Raw genomic sequence first — 25,149 nt, forward strand, 5'->3', positions numbered from 1 at the left:
TTTGGTGAGTTCTTGCTGTGCGAAATTTGAGGAACTTAAAGCAAAATTAAATTGGTCAAAGTCGAGGCTTTTGTCAAAGCGTTCTTGGGAAATTTATACCGGCTTCTAATCCAAAGCGTTTTCGTTCATTCCGCGTGAAGCTCGTACATACTATCATAATTCTGCTTCGTTACTCGCCACTGGCATCAAGCAAAAGTCCATAAATCTTTCAAAGGACAACGAGAATTTTTCTAGTGATTCGTATATCAGAACGTGAGGACATACATATTGCAACGAATTTAGGGAAATTCCGCTTATTTGCAACCTTCTACTAACGTTCGAATCACTAAACTGTTGAATAAATAACTCCACTATTCAATAATGCAAAATGGCCTTTATTAAAGTACTTCACAATAACACTTCTACTTCTCGACAGATAGCGTGCTTAAATCAAACTGATTCTGATTCTCAGCTTTACCTCCTTTTATACTCTGTGATTTCCTCGTTTGCATACTTCTAGGCGTTTCTATTTCTAGAATTTACTATTCGTTTACCAGCTATAAATTTCTCAGCTATAACTACAGATGCACGATTTTTATAGCTTCTTGCATGGCCCATGCGCGTGTATATGTGAGTGATACTTCCACAGATGATTGCCTATTTTTGGGAGCATCTCAGATAAGATATATACATGTGTTTGTGTGCATCTCTCAAACCGTTGTTGTTGTTGTTGTAGCGATAAGGTTACTCCCCGAAGGGTTTGGGGAGTGTTATCGATGTGATGGTCCTTTGTCGAATACAGATACAACCCCGTCGTCACTCGGCATACAAGAACTCAGCCGTTTAGTCCTGGTAAGCATAACGAGGCCTTCAGTATCATACGCACACGGTCGGTGAATCCGTATGCAAGATTATGCCCGAGAAATCTCGTTCCTTCCTACCTTCCCAGGTAGTCGAGCAAAAACGTGAAAGAGTTTGAAGTTTAATTATTATTGAAATAAAAGTGATATACACTTTCAAGTCTTTTATTCTTTAGTTATATGACGAAGAAAAAATAAATTTCTTCCTGATCGTCTAAGTTGCACAAGCGTATGAATATTAGTTCAAATCTTATGTAATTATTTAAATCTAATTTTACGAAAGTATGTATAAAATAATGAAGAATAGCAATTGAACTAAAGGCGTTATCTAGTATTGTAAACTTCGTTTCGTTCCAATATCATCAAGTATTTGCCGTAATTCTTCATCCTCGAAACGGCCTTCCAATGACGGTATTAACGCCTTAGCTTCTTCGGGGGCTTCTGGGCATAGATTTCCCAGAGCTGCCAGCTCGAATTTGTGCAACTTTTTCTGCATTAAAAGGCTGTGTGAAGGGAAACAAGAAATTAGATTAAAGCGTGACTTAGCTAAGGAATTCGTCTATATTTAGATTTTTATTGAGTTTATACTAGGTGTTGACATTCAAGCAACTCACCTCCGTACCGCTGCAATTGTTTCCTTATTTTTGAATTTACGAAAACTATCCGTATATGCATACGTTTTCATAAAAACTTCCGAAAATTCTTGTTCCTCATCCGCCGATTCATTCTGTCTTTTACGATGATCAAGCAACATATGAACTTCTGATATGAGTAAGGTTTCTGCATTTTCGAATTCTGTGTTTAAAGAAGAGGCGGCACACATTACAATCTATACACACACATTAAATAAAGGGCAAGATACACAAAAATGTATATGATAAACAAGTGAAACGAACAATCAAAAACTAACATATAATATTTTGAAATTATTTTGGTATTTGCTATGCTGTAGTGTTGCAATCCCACATATTATCACGTTGGTTTATTTATATGTCCATTTTCAATTAAAAAATCATATATCTGCCGCGTTTTGTTGACATCAATTTTTATCAAACGTCGCGCATCAGCTAGACGTAAATGACCCATTTTCATATTTTCCACAATTAAAATATTTTTATAATCAAGATAAGGTTGCGGTGCAATACGTTCAACACTGCACAGTTTACGTTCATCTTCGCTGAGTCGTGTATAACCAGGCATACCTGTGGAAAGAGGAAAAGTTATTTCAATTAAATTGCATATGAAAATTTAACAAACCAGTAATATCCATAGGTCCAGCTTTTTTTCTGCCATTTGTTATTGTATTGGAAATTGCAAAAGAATTGTCTACCAAAGTTTGTTGGCTGGGTATAAGCTTACGCCAGTCATGTAAGCGACGGTATGTCTCATATTTTTGACGCTCGCGTTGCCGTTGAACACGTTGATTTTTCAACTTGAAATACAATGAACCACCTGTGAGGGTGCGCACACCATTTTGACGCAATTCATACAAGCTAAATGTGAAAAATTTAGAGAAGTTATTGAAATGAGTTGCTTTTTAAATTATTGAGGGTGGTCCATATATTGGGTTCTTTATAAAAGTCTGTGTAAGTGCTCAGAGATGGACAATCTTTGGCAGGTTATGAATCACTTTTTCTAATATTTAGTGGTATTTCGGAGAAGGTTGGTTGCAAAATGGTGGGCTTGAAGGCCTTTTTAGTTTTTCATTAACTTTACTCCGAAAACACATGTTGCCAGTAATGTTAATGCATTATATCACGAAATTGTGGCATTTTTCAAGAGAAATGTAGAATTTTTCATTCTAGCATCAAAGTTCTGTAGAAAGAGTTATAACGTGTAGCTGAGATGTGATATAGCCAAAACTGGTAACAGGAAATATCTGTCACGCTTAGTGGACCACCCTACATAACTATATTTTACCGGTAAATGGATTTCTGCACATGCTTAAAATACTTTAGCGATTCCACTAGCATATCAAATTTCAATGGTTCGCAGATTTGCATAAAGCCGAGGAAACGATTGCAATTAGCTTCAGATCCGAAAGCGTCTGCATACTTGGATATCCAACCCAGTGTGCGATTTGGCTTAATTAGTCCATGATCGCGCATTATGCGATATCTTCGATGGCGTTCTCTGTGTTTAAAATGCAAATTAACTTCGCATCTATGTTTATTTTAGGCTCTATATGCAATATACCTTAAGCGATTATTATAAGCGCGTACTAATCCCAACTGCAACTCTTCATAAGCATTACGACTCATTTCATCTACATGCTCATCATAAGTATCACTTTCTGACATAGCAGCAAAACTATCCTGTATAATTGTTGTTAACAAATCCTCAGCTGAGTTGTCATACGGCGTATCGAAGTCACCACGTGCACATCGATAACCCGCCATCATTTTAAATTGCATTGAGGACGTCTCATCAGTACGTGGCGGATCAACTGAACGCATTTTTACCACATATGGCATGCGTTCTGGAAAATAGGTATCCCTTAAGTGCGTCAAACCAAGTAGTCTCTCAAATATTCCGCCAAAATAAAAATTGTGATAGTGTTGACAGCATTCTTCAACACTATGCCGAAAATTTAAAGCACGCGTTACCGCCTCCCAGTTGCCATAACCTTCCTTTTCAAGTGTGCGCAATAAGATACGTTCATCTCTTGCAGTCCAAGCGACAGCTCCCGGGAATACTTGTATGTCATCACGTACAATAATGTACGCATGTGTGTTGAGATGCGTTACTGTTTCACAACCTTGTGCAAAACATTGTGTACACAATAGCGTATTCTCACAATCGGCACATTTTATATACGGTTCGGAGAGATCATTGTGGCAAGCGTAGCAGCGTTCCGCAGATCTTCTCGAGTCCCCGAAATCATCATTGCCAGCCTTATCAGCCTCTATTTTTTGCTCTATTGCATTATGGAATTCTTCAGCATTATAGTAAGCTATAACTTGCCTTGTGTGAGCATTTGGAAGCAGTTTAATTATGCTCTGACGCTTGTGGCCATCACTCTTACTAGCTGCTGTACTAGACATATTTTTTGGAACTTTCAAGTCTACTATAAAATTAAATTTATTAACGTAATTTTGTGACCAGCAATGAGCAACAGCTTTATTAACTAGTTAACTAGTCACAATTGCTGCTCGTTTCACTTGGGAGATCACACACATTATAATCAACCTACGGACTCACCCTTTGGAAACTGCAGATCTGCCGCATCTTCCTCAACCATGTCAACTGGATTCATGAACGACATTTTGATTTATTTTGAATGCTTTAATGAATAGAAAATTCAATTATTTTATATAAAAATGCAGTTTACTTTCTTTTCCGAGAAGCACACGTATATTTTGCAAAATGACATTTGCCAAATGCAAGGCGGCTCTTTTTGACATTTAAATGCAATTCGATACTGCCATATTTGATGAATAAGGCAGTGTTGCCATACCAATATCTGTTAAAATAACATTATTGCCAATGTAAATACAAGAGCTCTGTTAAAATAACATTTTTGCCTATGTAAATACAAGAGCTCTGTTAAAATAACCTTATTGCCAATGTAAATACAAGAGCTCTGTTAAAATATGTTATGGAATCGCATTTACGATGGAAGCAGTAAGGAAGGCGGTCGGCATGATGTAGTGGTGCACAGTGGCTAGTCATTGTCGGCTGGGGCGGGTCCTTGCCAACCTTACTGTTCCTGCGCCATAAGCAGAAAAATGTTCCTATCATGCCTATCAAAACGAGCAGCTGTCAAATTCAAAAAACCTGGCAGAAGCGCAGAGACCGACTCAAAACGCTTATCAATACAAAATAAAACAACATCCGGCTGAACCGTATGTCACGGACAGACCGTTAACATTCCAAAATTTAAATTCAAATTCAAAAAAAATAAAAAAAAACTGACGCAAGAAAAAATTACCGAACCGGACATGACCGGTTACTACTCTGAAATCAAATATCAATAAAGCTGAAAAGTAAAATAACAAAACTGAAAGGAAAATAAAAAGGCCGAATACACAGAGGGGCGCCGCGGGTGTTGTTGCGACGCCCGGTGCTTAGTCCCACCCTCAAATAACCATGGCCACCGACGCACCTAAATTTCGGTGGCCCCTTACCTGTATACCCTACGTGCCTTCTAAAAGAATGAAGATGCCAACATTCCCAATTTTAATTACAATTTTTATTTATAATCCATCATTTAAAAAAAATTTATATGTAGATGTATATACTAATCAATCCTGAGTTTTATCTAAATTTGCTTTCTTCAAAATAAGTTGTACGCATTAAGTTACAGAGGAAACGGTGAATAAAATGCTTGTTTAAGAAGTAAAAGAAATAATTTCGAACAAAGAAATTGTACATAAGTATCTAATTGACATAATTCATTACGATCCCGGTATTAAGAAACATGAATAGTAAATATTACTTTGTAAAGCCAAAGTAATAATTCCTTTTAGGGGCTTTAAACGTTTTTAGATGGTTCTAAAATAAGTTTGGTTGCAAGTTTATTGCAGCTTATCAAATAAATGATCCTTCTTTTACTAATAAAAGGTGTTTAATATCTTCGACTGCTATTCTTTTGTTCGCAGCTGTATGTACATATAACATTTTTTTTTGTTGTAAAAAAAAAATTATACAGGAAGTTGTATTCCTTCTTATTATAACTAAGTTTGATAACATTGTTGCGGTTGTTGCTCTGGTTTACAGGTCATTTGCTGAAAATAATGTGGAATTCATCTAAATGCTCTTTCGAATCTATTTCCATACTGCTGAATAGATTTTAATTTCATAGATATGCTTGTACATAGCAAATAACGTGGAAACCAAGCGAAGCACACTGGAGTAAAAAAAAAATACCTTAAGAAAAATGTAGTTATTTGGCTCAAAATTCCTATAGTAAATCGTAGACCGCCTTACAGAGTTTGCAGACTTCTTAACATTTACATTTTCTTATTTCTAACTTAGAATGTTCCTTTTGTTAGGATTTAATTAGATTTTCTTATTTCACATCTATTTTAAATTATAGTTTTCCAAACTTCAAATTTACTTTTGGATTGTATTTAGTAAAAATTTTTAATTTTTTTTTCTAAGTTCCAATTTATGATAATTGCATTCGATTGTATCCAATTACGTTAATTATACTTTTCTCATATCAGCAAGTTCAATTGTATTAAATTCATTTCATTTGTCTTATCTCGAGTCTATGGAAATCTGATTGCCACACCAATGGATATGGTCGGCAAAACTCTCGTAACAATTTAATAAGCTTTTATAGCTTTAGTCTTCGTTGACACATACTAACTTGTGCCGTGTGATCATATAGAGAAAAAATATTTATGAACTTTCAGGTGACGTTTCAGTCGCAACAGTATAGTGGAGCAGTAAAAAAAATATTTCAAAAAAAAAAATTATAGAAAGAGTTTATTTGTTCCTGATCACCAAGACGTAGATCCTCTATTTCTTGTTGCGACTAGATTCTAATTTCTCGCGGAAAGGCATATGTCGCTAATGTGTAATGCATTACCCATCCGCATGGCTTTCGCATGTAGGTATATAAAAAAAAATAGGGTTCCGAGTGACACATTCAAAAATGTAAGGTACTATATGTACTAGTGACACTATTCTGTAACTTGACTGGAATAAAATTATTTGCAGAACTCAAACTTTTATAATTTAGGTTTTCTATTTCTTGGCTGTGTTGACCTTTCACAAGCTTTACAGAACAATGTTTCTTACTCGCAAGATTACAGAAAGGGGTTTTACATTGCACTTATCCGACGGGTCAACAGAGTTAAGAGCACCAAAGTGTCCGAATTCATATACCGTATGTTCGAATCGAGTTACAGAAAGGGGTCTTTAGGTTCATTAAGCGTGCTTGGAATGAATTACAAAAATTTGAAACGATAATCTGTAAGTGACGAATTTTATCACTTCCTATAAATACATAATATAATTTCACCGAGTTGGAACGGACTCACCCAGTTTCAAACGTTGTTATTGTAGTTGGTGTTGGTACTGTTGGTGGTTGCTGCGCTCTGGCCCGAGGTGATCGAGTGAACCTGCTGGCAATAGACTTCGTGATGACCTTCACGAACTTGATGACTTGGTGCTAATTTTGACGTTCGTTGGGTTACGCTGCCGCGTGCTGCCGCCGTCTCTCAATTGTCCTTATGTTATTTGCTTCATATATGGGTGTTTTATGCTTGGTGGCGATAATATGATATTGCTACCGGAGACTGATCTTTTCCACTGCTTTCAACAATTCACCCGAGCGTGTGGGAATCGATGTATTACCCCAGTCAAAGAAAGGTGCTGTAACCTTTTTAAATTTTCTCCACACAATTGAGTGTTGTTAGATTCGGTCACACATAAATTAGCAGCATTTTTTTGTTTGTGCTTTTCGTTAAAATTTCATTTTCGGCCATCAGCGTATGAACTTAATTGATAAGCGACTTTCTTGTCGCTGTTCTACAAAATTTTTTTATAATAATCGTAGTGTATTATGTGCAATACAAATAGCGGGAAAACAATCGCTTATTGTTGTCCAATTTTGGGAGTTTTTTCTTTTTTCTTTCCGCTCCAATCTAGCTGAACTTTCCTGGCCGGAACCTCGTGCTAAAAGCCCAAATTTTTCTTCCTTTTTCTTTTTCCTCGTGCCTATCTGCTGGCAAAAAAAACTCCATCCATTTTCTTGTGCTCGTGATGGCAGGTCTGTGTGTTCCCTTCCTTTTTGATATCTTTTTATCGCAACATTCGCCACATCGCTAGGTGTGTTCCCGTGAACACGCTCCCAAGGGGATCGCAGCCATATACCGTAGCAGCAGACCGTAACAAATAACATTATTGCCTATGTAAATACAAAGAAATTGATTGATAATTTTAATTTCTTTGCTTCTTATAATTTTAATTTCTTTGATTATTGCCTATGTAAATACAAGACCTCTGTTAAAATAACATTATTGCCTATGTAAATACAAGAGCCTTGTTAAAAAACATTATTAACTATGTAAAATACAAGAGCTCTGTTGTTTCATAATACCATATTTGACGTTAAGATGTCCCCGAGCACATTTTTAATGTGTGTTTTTTCTTCATATTCGTAAACATATGTAATGAACACTCCCGCGGAAACTCAGGAAAAAATTAATTTAACTTTTTTAAATGGTACAGGATATGTTTTCAAAGTTGACGGTAAGTCTAATAATAAATTGAACCATCAAATGGAATAGAGGTTATTGGGCTCAGCTTTTACAGATTACATGACGCTGCGAAGGAAGCACCGCATTGTCGGAGCGCTGGTTGGCACGTGCAATATGCGCGGATGGTCCGCCAAGGACTGCAGTTAGTTTGTAGCACACCTATAATAATGGAATATTAATATGAACTTTAACAAATTGCAGCACTGCCTGTTGAGTTTTCAGCTCAAGAAACGCGCTTTCTTGTCGAACGCGGCATCGCACAATTGGTCTCCAAGCAAGAAACATTGTTAAGCGTACCGGACGCGGAACAGCTTGTTCTGTGTCGTAAGCAACTGGAAGCGCGATTTGATCAGCAGTCTGGGTTCCACAAAGCTGAAAAACTGCGTGAGGTGGAAAGGAATATGAGCAAAATACTGGCGGGCAAACGAAAAAAGCTTATGAAAGAAGGCATTGCGGAAGAAGGTACAGTCTTACTAACCGTAAAAAAAAAACAAAGTTTACTCATATCTCTTCTTGCAGATATAAAACTGGACGAAAAGCAAATTTTACAAGAAATAGCTGACAACTTTGTGTTCGATCGCAAAAACGCACAACTGGAGATTCCATGCGCGCATGCAGAGCCGCACAGTGAGTATTGAGAATTCTTTTCCAATTACTCTTCGATTCTAAATACATACATATAACACTTTTGAAGCTTTCAAAGTAATCACTCCACCACTTGTATCAAACTCTCTCAAATACAAAGTGTTTTGCGATTGCTGGATGCGCGGTCATTATGTCACTGCAGGCGATGCATTTGGCGCTGATTTCCTTCTTTATCCCGGCGATCCACTACAGTATCATGCTTCTCACATAGTCATACTACTTGAATCACCCATTGTACAACCTCTGCATTTGATAGCCAAAGTGCGTTTGGCTGTGATAGTCAATAAACTATGCATTTTTGCATATTTTGTTGATGAACAAGTAGACGGTGATAATGATGACCTAAAACGTAAAGTGCATTATCAAACTGTGCAGTGGGAGGGTAATAGAGATAAGATGGATATGATTGCTGGAAGTAGTGCGCGGAGCTGTTGATAGTTGATGATACCAGAACCTTATCGGATTTATAGGACTTTGCACTGCCACACCAATAGTATTTATATCCAACGACTTTCCAAGGAATGCATCCTATTGTTCCAAGAACAACGACTACTATGCATGTGGTACAATAAATGCATTTCTAATAAAGCTTTTAAACACATTTTTCTTAACTATGTACTCCCATCTTTAAACAAGATATTATCTATTTCGAAAAAGTTTCCAATAATTACATTTAATCATTGCTTGTTACTAAGAATATCTCAATATGACTTACATAAGTTTTCTTTTACTGAAATAAACCAATATCAATAATGGAATTTAATTAGGTAAACCATGGAAACAAATTAAAGAAAGAATGTGACCAAATAAGGTGTTACCCCATTCCAACCAAGCAAAAGTAGTTACATCGCATTCGCGCATTTGCCGGTCAAAAAAACTATAGTGCCGCAAAAAAGTGGATATGTTGTGCCGCCGGAGGTACAGCACCCTAAGTTTTTCAACTTGTCACGTCGTTACTTTACGTTGACTGTAAGCGATACATGCCCACGTTGATTTCAAGAGAGCGTTAGCGGTAGAAGGCAATTTGTCTCAACCAGCTTACCAAATCGTTTTCAGATACCTCCGAGTAAAATTTTCAAAATCAATGACTTTCTGTATTAATTCAGAGTTAAGACACCTGGATCTTCGTACCGAAACGACTGATCAAGCGCTAGTTAATTTAATTGACGGTGCGAACTAATACATATTACATCTCTCGGTCGCTTCCCAAAGCAGTCGGTTCTATGTACCGGAGCGACTCGGGATTTTTCCCGACCAAGGACTGTCATTTCAGTGTGACCCCATCTAATTTGTTTCGTCCCTCCCACAAATTGTCATCCTCCCAGCAGCTCCTTGCAGCAGTACTGCCCCATATTCTCTTACTCCGGGCAGGCATCGAATCCAATCCAGGTCCGTCTCCTGACCCCGGTCCTGAGAAATGGTTTTGCTGCATGTGCCGGAAAAGGAATCTTTTTAGGACGGTCATACTCTGTTCAGTGTATCTCGTGCAAGGGATGGTTGCATCGGACAGGTTGTTCTGGGCTTGATCCCAAAACCCGACGTCCACGTAACTTGTATAAATCTTTTGTGGCTCCTTGCTGTTCACGCCCAAGGGCGTCCCGTAGTCTACGCCTAAGCGCCCCCACTACTTTCCAGCAACCCCGCTGCTCAGCAACCCCCCCTCCCCCCCCCCCCCCCTCTTTTCCGGCAGCAATCGTGCAGGTCAGGGAAGCGGACTAGTCCCTACCCCCGTTTGCACCGTCTGCCAGCACAGAATATAGAGGTTTGCGACATCCGCCCAATGCAGCTCCTGCCTTGGGAGGTGCCACTTTCCTAGATGTCCTGGTCTCCGCGACGGCAACCCCCCGCCGGGTTTCATCGCACCATGTTGCCAGGTCGCAAACCCAAATCATCCGGGTACCCCAATGCTTGCCCAAGGACGCCTAGTCCCAGGGCCACAACAGCAATTGCGTCCTGGCCTTCCACAACCCAGGCGTAGTCAACCGTCACTTACCCCCAGAGTGGCGGCGTCTCCCCTCATGCACTTCAGAATTTTGCAGTTAAACTGTAATAGACTAACTGGGAAGATTACGGAGATAGTCGATTTCATGAAGCGGCACAACATCCGCATTGCTGCGATTCAAGAGACTAAACTCACAGCAAGATCTGCATTACAGACCTCTCTGGGTATAATGTCCACAGGAAAGACCGCGAGAGCGGAAATGGAGGCGGCCTCGCGTTTATTATACACCACTCTGTGCAATATTATATATTTGATCCTGGCATCGACCGCAGGGACATTGTCTTAGAACGTCAAGGCCTATCTGTCCGGTCAGGCGATGCAAACCTAGAAATCATCAACATCTACATCCCTCCTGCCACCTGTTGCCTCAGTGGGTACCGCCCTAATATCAGAGCCTTACTCACTGGCAACAATCGCATTATCTCAGGCGATTTCAATGCCCATCACGATCTATGGCACTCAAACTTGCGGGCGTACAGTAGGGGTGAGATGTTGGCGGATCAAATAGAAGAAACGACGTTCTGCACAATAAACGGAGACGCCCCCACACGTATGGTAGGAAGCTGTCACAGCTCGCCAGATATCTCAATCGTGAGCGCAGAACTTGTAAACTGCGTAAACTGGCAGCCGATGGTAACATTGGCATCCGACCACCTGCCCATACTTATTTCGCTCGAGCGTACCGCCGACTTCATCGTCACCGAAAAACGCACTTTCATAAACTTCAAAAAAGGAAAGTGGGAAGAATATAAATCTTTTACAGACAACCGCTTTGCTGTCCTCCCTATCCCTACTGATGACCGCCAAGAGGAGCGTGCCTTCCGTAAAGTCATTGAATCCGCCTCGGCACATTTCATTCCTGCCGGGAGAATTCCCGAAATCCGGCCCCACTTCCCGGCGGAGGCCGCAAACTTAGCGAGAGAACGTGACCTTATAAGACAGCTTGATCCAGGCGACCCCCAAATAAAGGATATAAACCAACGCATCAGATTGCTTGTGGACGAGCACAAGCGGGTGAAATGGGAGGAGCACCTAAGAGGTTGTAACCTCTCTACCGGTGTGGGTAGACTTTGGTCCACCGTAAAGTCCCTATCGAATCCGACTAAGCGCAAAGACAAAGTTTCCATCGCCTTTGGCGACAAAGTGCTGTCGGATGAGAAAAAATGCGCGAGCGCTTTCTGCCGACAATATATAATGCATCCTACGGTCGACAAAGATAAACGGTGAGCCAATATACACGCACATAAACACAAATTCAGCGCGTCACCAATCACCATCACCGCTAAAGAGGTTGAGGACGCCTTTGGTCGCGCTAAACCATCTTCCCCCATGTCTTAAAAGGTGGACCGCAAATTATCTGGGTGGTCGGAAGGTATCGGTGCAATTTAGAAACGAAACATCAAAACCAAGGAGAATTAAACAAGGAGTGCCACAGGGTGGTGTCCTCTCCCCACTTTTGTTTAATTTCTACATATCTAAGCTACCTTCACCACCGGAAGGAGTCACAATCGTTTCCTACGCCGATAACTGCACAATAATGGCCACAGGCCCAGGCCCAAAGATCGATGCGCTATGCAATAAAATAAACGGCTACCTCCCTGATCTCTCCAGTTTTTTCGCCTCGCGAAACCTGGCATTATCACCGACTAAATCTTCCGCGACCTTATTTACAACATGGACGTCCCAAATGTCGACCATTTTGAACATCCACGTCGATGGCACTACGCTACGACTGTCCTACACCCCAAAATCTTGGGTGTGACGTTTGATAAGGATCTACATTTTGGTGAGCACGCAGCCGCAATTGTTCCGAGAATTCAGAGCCGTAACAAAATCCTCAAATCCCTCGCTGGCAGTACCTGGGGAAAAGATAAAGAAACGCTCATGACTACATACAAAGCAATTAGCCAGCCGATTACGTGCTACGCGTCACCCATATGGTCGCCAAGCCTAAAAATTACCCACTGGGAGAAACTACAGGTCTGCCAAAATACTGCTAACAGAATCGCCACGGGCTGTCTTCTTATGTCCCCAGAACACCATCTGCATAATGAGGCGAGAATACTCCCCATCAGGGAGAGAAATGACATGCTGACCAAACAGTTCCTGTTGAATACCCAGAAACCTGGGCATCCCAACAGACATCTGATTGACGAATCAGCACCGCCGTAAGCATTTTGAGGAAATACGGCACCTGAGAACCCAGCCGTATGAAGCGAAAAAACACAAGCAGGTCCTTGGTGAACTCCATAAACAGGCGTCGGACCTTTATGCCGGGAGTTGCCCGGTGAATCCAGTACTTAAAGAAAAGTATCCAAAACTCGCGGAAGAGGAACGCACACTCCCCAGGGAAACGCGTGTCACTCTTGCTCAACTTCGTTCTGGATACTGTAACAGTTTAAACTCTTACCTATCCAGAATCAACCCCGACATACAAAATGTATGCCCCGCTTGCAATGTGTCCCCACATGACACCAACCATCTCTTTAATTGTAATGTGGAACCAACGCCTCTAGCACCCCTTTCCTTATGGTCCACCCCTGTTGAAACGGCAAGTTTCCTTGGACTCCCGTTAGAGGATATTGATAACAATTTGTGATCGGTCGCGGCTATTAGGTGGGACGAGCATTGCTACAACAACAACAACATCTCTTGGTGGGGATGGAACACACACCCGACTATCGTGGGAATGGACCTGCTGACTAGGTAGGGCGAAGTACTGCAGCAAAAACCATAGTAGGCTAAAATTCTATTCTTATTTGTTTTGAATTCTTGCCAAAAGATGAACACAAGGAGTCTTGTGGTAGATGAACCTTTGCGATTAGATGGAAGAACCTTCGGGTATGGGAAAAATATCCTTAGATGAAGTGACTAAAAGGAGTGTCAACGAATGCGATGAAGGTTGTACTAGAGCTTAGAGCTGACTCCACCACACATAGTTATATATATAGACTGCTGAGCATACCTTTTTGAAAAAAAAAAAAAAAAGTGGCTTTTGAGAGACTGACAAAGATCACTCTAACGAAATTTTCAAATATTCAATTGTCAAAAAGATGATGAAAGGCTCCTAGGGCCTTGGGTAGTGTATCGATGGTGATGGTCGTTTGCCGGATACAGATCCGGCACGTCCCGGTAACAAGCACCATTAAGGTACTACCCCGACCATCTCGGGAACGATTTTGTATGATCACATGAAACCGTCTAGGCCATCCGCCCTCCCACTAGAGATATACGCCGCCGCCGCCGATTTTTGTCGTTTTTCGCACGCCGCCTCCGAATGTCAAAAATGTCGGCGCGGTACTATATTTTCTACTCATGTTAGACTGTCTACGTCATTTCTTGTTCATGCCGAAAATTGGACGGATATGGTCGAAAGGGGTATGAACGGATGCGCATCACTGCCAGTTATAAGAATCCAATTGCCAAATATAACTCTTTCTACCCGTTCAAAAGTAATTTAAACAAGTAAGGAAGGCTAAGTTCGGGTGTAACCGAACATTACATACTCAGCTGAGAGCTTTGGAGGCAAAATAAGAGAAAATCACCATGTAGGAAAATGAACCCACAGTAACCCTGGAATGTGTTTCAATGACATTGGTATCAAATGGAAGGTATTAAAGAGTATTTTAAAAGGGAGTGGACCATAGTTCTACAAGTGGACGCCTGTTCGAGAAATCGCCATAAAGGTGGACCAGGGGTGACTCTAGAATGTGGTTGTACGATATGGATATCAAATTAAAGGTATTAATGAGGGCTTTAAAAGAGAGTGAACTTTAGTTGTATAAGTGAAGGCGTTTTCGAGATATCGGACCAGGGTGACCCAGAACATCATCTGTAGGGTACGGTTAATTTATTTATATATATGTAATACCACGAACAGTATTCCTGTCATGATTCCAAGGGCTTTGGATTTCGCCCTGCAGAACACACCCATTTTACAAAGTTTTTTCTAAAGTTATATTTTGCGTCAAAAAACCAATACAATCACCAAGTTTCCTCCCTTTTTTCGTATTTGTGTTTATGGCATTTTTTTTTTCATTTTTCGAAACTTTCAGTATCGACAAAGTGGGCACGGTCATAGTCGGATTTCGCCCATTTTTAATACCAAGATAAAGTGAGTTCAGATAAGTACGTGAAGTAAGTTTAGTACAGATATATCGATTTTTGCTCAAGTTTTCGTGTTAACGGCCGAGCGGTAGGACAGACGGTCGACTGTGTATAAAAACTGGGCGTGGCTTCAAACGATTTCGTCCATTTTCACAGAAAAGGGTTACCGTTATAGAAGCTATGCCCTTACCAAATTTCACAAGGATTGGCAAATTTTTGTTCGACTTATGACATTAAAAGTATTCTAGACAAATTAAAGGAAAAAGGGCGGAGCCACGCCCATTTTGAAATTTTCTTTTTTTTTTGTATTTTGTTGCACGATATCATTACTGGAGTTGAATGTTGACATAATTTACTTATATACTGTAAAGATATTAAATTTTTTGTTAAAATTTGACATTTAATTTTTTTTTTTTTTAAGTAGGCGTGTTCGTTCTCTGATTTTGCTAATTTTTATTTAGCACACATATAGTAATAGGAGTAACCTTCGTGCAATTTTCATCATGATATCTTCAACGACTGCCAAATTACAGCTTGCAAAACTTTTAAATTACCTTCTTTTAAAAGTGGGCGGTGCCACGCCCATTGCTCAAAATATTACAAATTTTCTATTCTGCGTCATAAAGTCAATCCACCTACCAAGTTTCATCGCTTTATACGCCCTTGGTAATGAATTATCGCAGTTTTTCGGTTTTTCGAAATTTTCGATATCGAAAAGTGGGCGTGGTTATAGTCCGATTTCGTTCATTTTAAATAGCGATCTGAGGTGAGTGCCCAGGAACCTATGTACCAAATTTCATCAAGATTCCTCGCGGACAGACGGACGGACGGACATGGCTTAATGAATTTCTTTTTTCGCCCAGATCATTTTGATATATAGAAGTCTATATCTATCTCGATTAGTTTACGCCGTTACGGATTTCCGTTATGCTAACAAAATTAATATATTCTGTGAGCTTTGCTCAGCTGAGTATAAATATAAACTCCAACATGTGAATAAATTCGCCAACGTAAAAATGTATAGATTATGGGTATGGGGAAAACCAAAAACTAATTCGTTGGCCCTGGTATCGTTATAACAAAGGGGTTATTCTATGACTTCAATAACCGGTTACGTTGGCTTTCAAAGAGCTGGTTGGCTCAGCTGTTTGGCAGGGCCTCAAAGTAGTTGTTTCGCAATTTTCTTTTTATGTCATGATCTATTCATACACGAAAGAACTTTACAGTCGTGATCAAACTTTGGTCTCACAATTTAAGGCATTTACATGCGTACCACTTTCATTGCATACAATCAAAAATATTTATTTATTCCCAATCATTACAATTTATTTGTACATTATATATGAAAAAAATATCACTTTTTCGACTGCTGAGTGGAATGTCACCGTATCTCAACTGTTGTTTCGAAAACGACCTATCTCAAAATATTTCAAAATTCGGTGTTTTGTCGAGTAAGGGTGATATTCCACTCAACAGTGAATTTATAACAACAACCTTCAATCTAAATGGCGTCTTATAAAGTCATTAACTCTTTTATTTGTTAAATCTGTAAATAAGGCCGGCATCTCGATGTGTTCACAAACAGATTGTGCCACCGCACAAAGTTTTTCTTTAACAATTGCACCTGCTCCAGAATCTCCTGAAAACATATTGCTTCGAGTTGATTCCCCACAAATGATTGTTTCTGATAGACTTAACTGTGACTGTGGCTTCCTATGCGTACCGCCATAATAGCGCTGGCATGCATCCCTTCGCATTGTATCCATTTCAATAGTTTTGAGAAGATTACTAAACTCCTTACTATCATAAGATACATGGCCCCATCCACTAATTTGCATTGTCATATCCGGTACTAAATTGAAATCGCAAATGTCTACTGGTTCTACTGACTCACTTTTTGAAAAACATCCATCCAATTTAAGCACAGCGATATCCATATAATATGATCCTTCAGTATAACCATCACCAAGAAATATCTCCCGCACTCCGAGTTGTTGCTCCCTGCCATTGCCAAATTTAGTTATATCGCTTACACCAGCTAGAACCTGGAGCTCGCTCTCTTTTCTATTGAAAACGCTTTTCGCAGCTGTAACAACCGTATACAAATTGACTAAGGATCCAACAAACCTATAATCGGAACAATGAAATATTGCAACGGTATGTTTGCTGTCCTTTATATCTATATCTTTGCCATTTATCATGCGAAATTGCACATTCGTAGAGGATAAAGGGCAGCTTAGAACGACAAAGAGGACTGCCAAATAAATATGTGAATACATTTTAGTTATAAGAACTTTTGTCACCACTTTTTAAGTATAAACTATAACGTGATTAATTTTGCGGCCGGTATTTATACCTAATTGAGTCATGTGAATAAAAAATAAGCAAAAACTTTTCAGTCCAAATTTCAAGAATTTTAAATAACAACAATACATCTTAATTGAAGTCAAGGCTATACAATAAAATATCTTGTTTGTTTTCACTCGGCCCATTATAAATAAAATAAATAAATAAATGCAAGGCCCGATAACCGCCGAAGAGACTTCAGGCCGCGCTTCTGTTCCTATTTGAGTCGGGCTCCTTTTAGTTTTTCCTACAAATTGGCGCGCCGACACCTACATGTTTTTACGCCGACTCCGAACGGTATCTGCAAAGAAGATTAGTTTTCGCTGAGGGGCTTTTCATGGCAGAAATGCACAAGGTGTGCTTGCCAAAAACTTCCGAGAAAAATGTTCTTCTAATTGAAAAACCTCGTTTCTAAAATTTTTGGTGTTGCTTTCCCCCAGGCGTGAACCAAAGATCTTCGGGGTGGTAGACGAAGCACGCTACCATCACACCACGGCGGCCGCCCGGCAAATACATAAAGCTTATTAAGCGTTATAGAAGCCTACACTGCAAGAAAAAGACTGGTAAAATCAACCGAAATACGGGTCAATTCAACCGAAATTTCTGTCAATTTTTATCCATCGCAACAAGATGTTGAATCAACTGCGCACAAATCGTTGATTCGTAATTGACCTTTTAGTAGTCAAATGAACAAAAAAAGTTGTTGCGACAGCTTTGTATGAAAGTACCTATGTTGCCATATAAATATGTAAATAAATGTAAGGCGCGATAACCTCCGATGAGATTTTAGGCCAAACCTCTCTTCCAATTTGCATCGTGCTCCTTTTTAATTTTTCTTACAAATTGGCGGGACGGGACCTACTTATTTTATGCCGACTCCGAACGACATCTGCAAGGTATATGAGTTTTCACTGAGAGCATTTCATGGCAGAAATACACTCGGAGTGCTTGCCGAACACTGCCGAGGGGCGACCCCGCTTAGAAAATTTTCTTCTAATTGAAAAAGCTTGTTTCTAAAATTTTGATGTTGCTTTGCCCGGGGTGTGAACCCAGGGTCTTCGGTGTGGTAGGCGGAGCACGCTACCATCACACCACGGCGGCCGCCATGTAAATACGTAAATATGTGAATACATAAATACCCATGCTTGTTACATATACATACATATGAATATAGAAATGAAAATAGTAGTCACATCTCAATTCTTTCAGTTGCAGCTCAGCTCATTTTCAATTTCTTCCTTCGCATGTAGTTGCCACACTTGATTTTTTCGAACAAAACTTGTAGTATAAATGTTTGACGTAACATTTTAAAAAGAGAACTTGTAAACTTGTAAGTTGTAACTTTGCATGTAATTCGGCAAGTTCAATTTTCGTAACACTTTAGGTTGAAACTTTTATTTTGTCGGAAACAACATTAAAAAAGGATGTTTTTTTATTGTCTTATTAGATTAGTTCGCGTGAGTGCGTGAGTGAAAATTCATAAAAACTTGAACAAAATGTTACTAGGAAAAATGCTGTTCGTTCAAGCAAAGATTTTGCAACAAGAGGGCGCAATTCTAAATTTCGCTTGGACGAGAAGTTGCAAAATTGTACTCGATAGATAGGTGTCTCGGTATCTCATAATTTTTTGCACAGTAAATTCAAAAAAGGGTTTTTTCGTTTTGTATTGATAACTGAAAAATTAGTTTTTTGTTGTTTTCCCATTTTGTGTGTTTTTTCGATTTGTTGGTTGTCTTCATTGTAAATTTTACCAAGTAGCGCAACTAACAGCTGATCGGTGAAAATTCGCACATTCACACGCACAGTTCTCGACTCAATTTCAAACAAAAACTTTGGATTATTTAACTCAAATTTTAAAGTGAGATAATCCTTACGAATTTATGTATATAGAATATATAAGGCGTTTTTGTTGTTATTAAAACAATAGTTTTATTTTTATCAAAGCTTTTATCATTTTTTTTTTTTTAACTTTGAAAAAACTCCGAACACCATTCCTTCATTATATGACATTCGACTGCCTTACAATGGTACAATGGTTGTCTTATTTTGGTGTTTTTTTAACAAGTGGTAAAATCGGCATAGGTACAAAGTAGAGAGCGCAGTGAGCGTAAAATTCTCTTTGAAATTTGCTCATGTATTGACAGTTGATCGCCGTTGAAATGACCTGTCAGTTGAAATGACTAAACTAATTTGTTCGTTTGACAAATAACTTGGTGGAATTAACCATAATTCGATCAACTTCACCGAATCTCCGTTAAGTCACGAACAACAGAACAGGTTTGTTGATTTTACTAGCACAATTTTTTTCAGTGTATTTAGCCTATTTAATAAATAACTTTAATGGAAATTTTTAATTAGTTAAACAAACAGATTGATATTTACGCACATTGCAGAGAAATGAAATGAACGTGGCTTTGACAAAACATTTTGCTATACTTTTTCATATGAAAATTTCCTAGTACTTGTTTCTTTATATATACATATTTGTATTTGCACAGTTGAATTGTGTTATCAAATTGATATGTGAACAATGAGAATTAAGCGTTTACAATAACATTTCCATATAAATTTTCTGTTATAGAAGCCTAATTAGCCTATTTAATAAACAAACAGGTTCATATTTACGCATATTGCAGAGAAATTAAATGAACGTGGCTTTGACAAAACATTTTGCTATACTTTTTCATATGAAAATTTCCTAGTACTTTTTTCTTTATATATACATATTTGTATTTGCACAGTTGAATTGTGTTATCAAATTGATATGTGAACAATGAGAATTAAGCGTTTACAATAACATTTCCATATAAATTTTCTGTTATAGAAGCCTAATTAGCCTATTTAATAAACAAACAGGTTCATATTGACGCACGTTGCAGAAAAATTAAATGAACGTGTCTTTGAAAAAACATTTTGCTATACTTTTTCATATGAAAATTTCCTAGTACTTGTTTCTTTATATATACATATTTGTATTTGCACAGTTGAATTGTGTTATCAAACTGATATGTGAACAATGAGAATTAAGCGTTTACAATAACATTTCCATATAAATTTTCTGTTACAGAAGCCTAATTAGCCTATTTAATAAATAACTTTAATGGAAATTTTTAATTAGTTAAACAAAGAGCTCCATATTTACGCATATTGCAGAGAAATTAAATGAACGTGGCTTTAACAAAACATTTTGCTATACTTTTTCATAAGAAAATATCTTAGTAATTGTTTGTTTATATATACATATTTATATTTGCACAGTTGAATTGTGTTATCAAACTGTGAACAATGAGAATTAAGCGTTTACAATAACATTTCCATATAAATTTTCTGTTATAGAAGCCTAATTAGCCTATTTAATAAACAAACAGGTTCATATTTACGCATATTGCAGAGAAATTAAATGAACGTGGCTTTGACAAAACATTTTGCTATACTTTTTCATATGAAAATTTCCTAGTACTTTTTTCTTTATATATACATATTTGTATTTGCACAGTTGAATTGTGTTATCAAATTGATATGTGAACAATGAGAATTAAGCGTTTACAATAACATTTCCATATAAATTTTCTGTTATAGAAGCCTAATTAGCCTATTTAATAAATAACTTTAATGGAAATTTTTAAATAGTTAAACAAACAGGTTCATATTTACGCATATTGCAGAGAAATTAAATGAACGTGGCTTTAACAAAACATTTTGCTATACTTTTTCATAAGAAAATTTCTTAGTAATTGTTTGTTTATATATACATATTTATATTTGAACAGTTGAATTGTGTTATCAAACTGATATGTGAACAATGAGAATTAAGCGTTTACAGTAACATTTCCATATAAATTTTCTGTTATAGAAACCTAATTAGCCTATTTAATAAATAACTTTAATGGTAAGTTTTAATTAGTTAAACAAACAGGTTCATATTTACGCATATTGCAGAGAAATTAAATGAACGTGGCTTTGACAAAACATTTTGCTATACTTTTTCATATGAAAATTTCCTAGTACTTGTTTCTTTATATAAACATATGTGTATTTGCACAGTTGAATTGTGTTATCAAATTGATATGTGAACAATGAGAATTAAGCGTTTACAATAACATTTCCATATAAATTTTCTGTTATAGAAGCCTAATTAGCCTATTTAATAAACAAACAGGTTCATATTTACGCATATTGCAGAGAAATTAAATGAACGTGGCTTTGACAAAACATTTTGCTATACTTTTTCATATGAAAATTTCCTAGTACTTTTTTCTTTATATATACATATTTGTATTTGCACAGTTGAATTGTGTTATCAAATTGATATGTGAACAATGAGAACCAAGCGTTTACATTAACATTTCCATATAAATTTTCTGTTATAGAAGCCTAATTAGCCTATTTAATAAACAAACGGGTTCATATTGACGCACGTTGCAGAAAAATTAAATGAACGTGGCTTTGACAGAACATTTTGCTATACTTTTTCATATGAAAATTTCCTAGTACTTGTTTCTTTATATATACATATGTATATTTGCACAGTTTAATTGTGTTATCAAACTGATATGTGAACAATGAGAATTAAGCGTTTACAATAACATTTCCATATAAATTTTCTGTTATAGAAGCCTAATTAGCCTATTTAATAAATAACTTTAATGGAAATTTTTAATTAGTTAAACAAACAGGTTCATATTTACGCATATTGCAGAGAAATTAAATGAACGTGGCTTTAACAAAACATTTTGCTATACTTTTTCATAAGAAAATTTCTTAGTAATTGTTTGTTTATATATACATATTTATATTTGAACAGTTGAGTTGTGTTATCAAACTGATATGTGAACAATGAGAATTAAGCGTTTACAGTAACATTTCCATATAAATTTTCTGTTATAGAAGCCTAATTAGCCTATTTAATAAATAACTTTAATGGTAAGTTTTAATTAGTTAAACAAACAGGTTCATATTTACGCATATTGCAGAGAAATTAAATGAAAGTGGCTTTGACAAAACATTTTGCTATACTTTTTCATATGAAAATTTCCTAGTACTTGTTTCTTTATATATACATATTTGTATTTGCACAGTTGAATTGTGTTATCAAATTGATATGTGAACAATGAGAATTAAGCGTTTACAGTAACATTTCCATATAAATTTTCTGTTATAGAAGCCTAATTAGCCTATTTAATAAATAAATTTAATGGAAATTTTTAATTACTTAAACAAACATGTTCATATTTACGCATATTGCAGAGAAATTAAATGAACGTGGCTTTGACAAAACATTTTGCTATACTTTTTCATATGAAAATTTCCTAGTACTTGTTTCTTTATATATACATATGTGTATTTGCACAGTTGAATTGTGTTATCAAATTGATATGTGAACAATGAGAATTAAGCGTTTACAGTAACATTTCCATATAAATTTTCTGTTATAGAAGCCTAATTAGCCTATTTAATAAATAACTTTAATGGTAAGTTTTAATTAGTTAACAAACAGGTTCATATTTACGCATATTGCAGAGAAATTAAATGAAAGTGGCTTTGACAAAACATTTTGCTATACTTTTTCATATGAAAATTTCCTAGTACTTGTTTCTTTATATATACATATTTGTATTTGCACAGTTGAATTGTGTTATCAAATTGATATGTGAACAATGAGAATTAAGCGTTTACAATAACATTTCCATATAAATTTTCTGTTATAGAAGCCTAATTAGCCTATTTAATAAACAAACAGGTTCATATTGACGCACGTTGCAGAAAAATTAAATGAACGTGGCTTTGACAAAACATTTTGCTATACTTTTTCATATGAAAATTTCCTAGTACTTGTTTCTTTATATATACATATTTGTATTTGCACAGTTGAATTGTGTTATCAAATTGATATGTGAACAAAGAGAACGAAGCGTTTACAATAACATTTCCATATAAATTTTCTGTTATAGAAGCCTACTTAGCCTATTTAATAAACAAACAGGTTCATATTGACGCACGTTGCAGAAAAATTAAATGAACGTGTCTTTGACAAAACATTTTGCTATACTTTTTCATATGAAAATGTCCTAGTACTTGTGTCTTTATATATACATATGTATATTTGCACAGTTTAATTGTGTTATCAAACTGATATGTGAACAATGAGAATTAAGCGTTTACAATAACATTTCCATATAAATTTTCTGTTATAGAAGCCTAATTAGCCTATTTAATAAACAAACAGGTTCATATTTACGCATATTGCAGAGAAATTAAATGAACGTGGCGTTAACAAAACATTTTGCTATACTTTTTCATATAAAAATTTCCTAGTACTTGTTTCTTTATATAAACATATGTGTATTTGCACAGTTGAATTGTGTTATCAAATTGATATGTGAACAATGAGAATTAAGCGTTTACAATAACATTTCCATATAAATTTTCTGTTATAGAAGCCTAATTAGCCTATTTAATAAACAAACAGGTTCATATTTACGCATATTGCAGAGAAATTAAATGAACGTGGCTTTGACAAAACATTTTGCTATACTTTTTCATATGAAAATTTCCTAGTACTTTTTTCTTTATATATACATATTTGTATTTGCACAGTTGAATTGTGTTATCAAATTGATATGTGAACAATGAGAATTAAGCGTTTACAATAACATTTCCATATAAATTTTCTGTTACAGAAGCCTAATTAGCCTATTTAATAAACAAACAGGTTCATATTGACGCACGTTGCAGAAAAATTAAATGAACGTGGCTTTCACAAAACATTTTGCTATACTTTTTCATATGAAAATTTCCTAGTACTTGTTTCTTTATATATACATATTTGTATTTGCACAGTTGAATTGTGTTATCAAATTGATATGTGAACAATGAGAACCAAGCGTTTACAATAACATTTCCATATAAATTTTCTGTTATAGAAGCCTAATTAGCCTATTTAATAAACAAACAGGTTCATATTGACGCACGTTGCAGAAAAATTAAATGAACGTGGCTTTGACAAAACATTTTGCTATACTTTTTCATATGAAAATTTCCTAGTACTTGTTTCTTTATATATACATATGTATATTTTCACAGTTTAATTGTGTTATCAAACTGATATGTGAACAATGAGAATTAAGCGTTTACAATAACATTTCCATATAAATTTTCTGTTATAGAAGCCTAATTAGCCTATTTAATAAACAAACAGGTTCATATTGCCGCACGTTGCAGAGAAATTAAATGAACGTGGCTTTGACAAAACATTTTGCTATACTTTTTCATATAGTACTTGCTTCTTTATATATACATATGTATATTTGCACAGTTTAATTGTGTTATTAAACTGATATGTGAACAATGAGAATTAAGCGTTTAAAATAACATTTCCATATAAATTTTCTGTTATAGAAGCCTAAATAGCCTATTTAATAAACAAACAGGTTCATATTGACGCACGTTGCAGAAAAATTAAATGAACGTGGCTTTGACAAAACATTTTGCTATACTTTTTCATATCAAAATTTCCTAGTACTTGTTTCTTTACATATACATATTTGTATTTGCACAGTTGAATTGTGTTATCAAATTGATATGTGAACAGTGAGAACCAAGCGTTTACAATAACATTTCCATATAAATTTTCTGTTATAGAAGCCTAATTAGCCTATTTAATAAACAAACAGGTTCATATTGACGCACGTTGCAGAAAAATTAAATGAACGTGGCTTTCACAAAACATTTTGCCATACTTTTTCATATAGTACTTGCTTCTTTATATATACATATGTATATTTGCACAGTTTAATTGTGTTATTAAACTGATATGTGAACAATGAGAATTAAGCGTTTATAATAACATCTCCATATAAATTTTCTGTTATAGAAGCCTAATTAGCCTATTTAATAAACAAACAGGTTCATATTGACGCACGTTGCAGAAAAATTAAATGAACGTGGCTTTCACAAAACATTTTGCTATACTTTTTCATATAGCACTTGTTTCTTTATA

The 25,149-nt window shown here is 36.4% G+C and overlaps 2 protein-coding genes across 8 annotated transcripts in view; one reads left to right on the plus strand and one right to left on the minus strand.

The window, feature by feature from the left end:
* Window positions 1–960: 960 nt before the first annotated feature.
* On the minus strand, window positions 961–4,235 carry LOC137253919 (DNA-directed RNA polymerase II subunit Rpb4). Of its 3 annotated transcripts, none has more exons than XR_010953927.1 (5): window positions 3,036–4,014; window positions 2,760–2,972; window positions 2,097–2,332; window positions 1,750–2,041; window positions 1,555–1,668 (listed from the first exon to the last, which is right to left on the minus strand). XR_010953927.1 is itself a non-coding variant. In XM_067791523.1 (5 exons), exons 1-5 carry the CDS (start codon window positions 4,102–4,104, stop codon window positions 1,812–1,814), a joined length of 1,614 nt encoding a protein of 537 aa, XP_067647624.1. In that variant the 5' UTR covers window positions 4,105–4,235; the 3' UTR covers window positions 1,654–1,811. The 3 variants fall into 3 exon arrangements, 2 of the variants coding, with proteins under 2 accessions (XP_067647623.1, XP_067647624.1); XM_067791523.1 differs by adding an exon at window positions 4,041–4,235 and having other exon boundaries at window positions 1,654–2,041; window positions 3,036–3,906; XM_067791522.1 differs by lacking the exons at window positions 1,750–2,041; window positions 2,097–2,332; window positions 2,760–2,972; window positions 3,036–4,014 and adding exons at window positions 961–1,342; window positions 4,041–4,235 and having other exon boundaries at window positions 1,454–1,634.
* Window positions 4,236–7,922: 3,687 nt separating this feature from the next.
* Window positions 7,923–25,149, plus strand: part of Tsen34 (tRNA splicing endonuclease subunit 34) — a 430,166-nt gene continuing 412,939 nt past the window's right edge. Inside the window, exons 1-5 of one of the 5 annotated variants that reach the window (XM_067757261.1) lie at window positions 7,923–8,042; window positions 8,106–8,200; window positions 8,252–8,512; window positions 8,570–8,677; window positions 8,745–9,430. In XM_067757261.1, coding sequence (XP_067613362.1) covers window positions 8,173–8,200; window positions 8,252–8,512; window positions 8,570–8,677; window positions 8,745–9,130 — 783 coding nt within the window. In that variant the 5' untranslated portion in view covers window positions 7,923–8,042; window positions 8,106–8,172 and the 3' untranslated portion in view covers window positions 9,131–9,430. Of the gene's footprint in view, window positions 8,043–8,096; window positions 8,201–8,251; window positions 8,513–8,569; window positions 8,678–8,744; window positions 9,431–25,149 lie in introns of those variants that run through there. The other 4 variants (XM_067757259.1, XM_067757264.1, XM_067757260.1 and 1 more) reach the window with 4 other exon arrangements.

Source organism: Eurosta solidaginis, chromosome 5, assembly GCF_040869045.1.
Source record: "Eurosta solidaginis isolate ZX-2024a chromosome 5, ASM4086904v1, whole genome shotgun sequence".
NCBI lineage: Eukaryota > Metazoa > Arthropoda > Insecta > Diptera > Tephritidae > Eurosta > Eurosta solidaginis.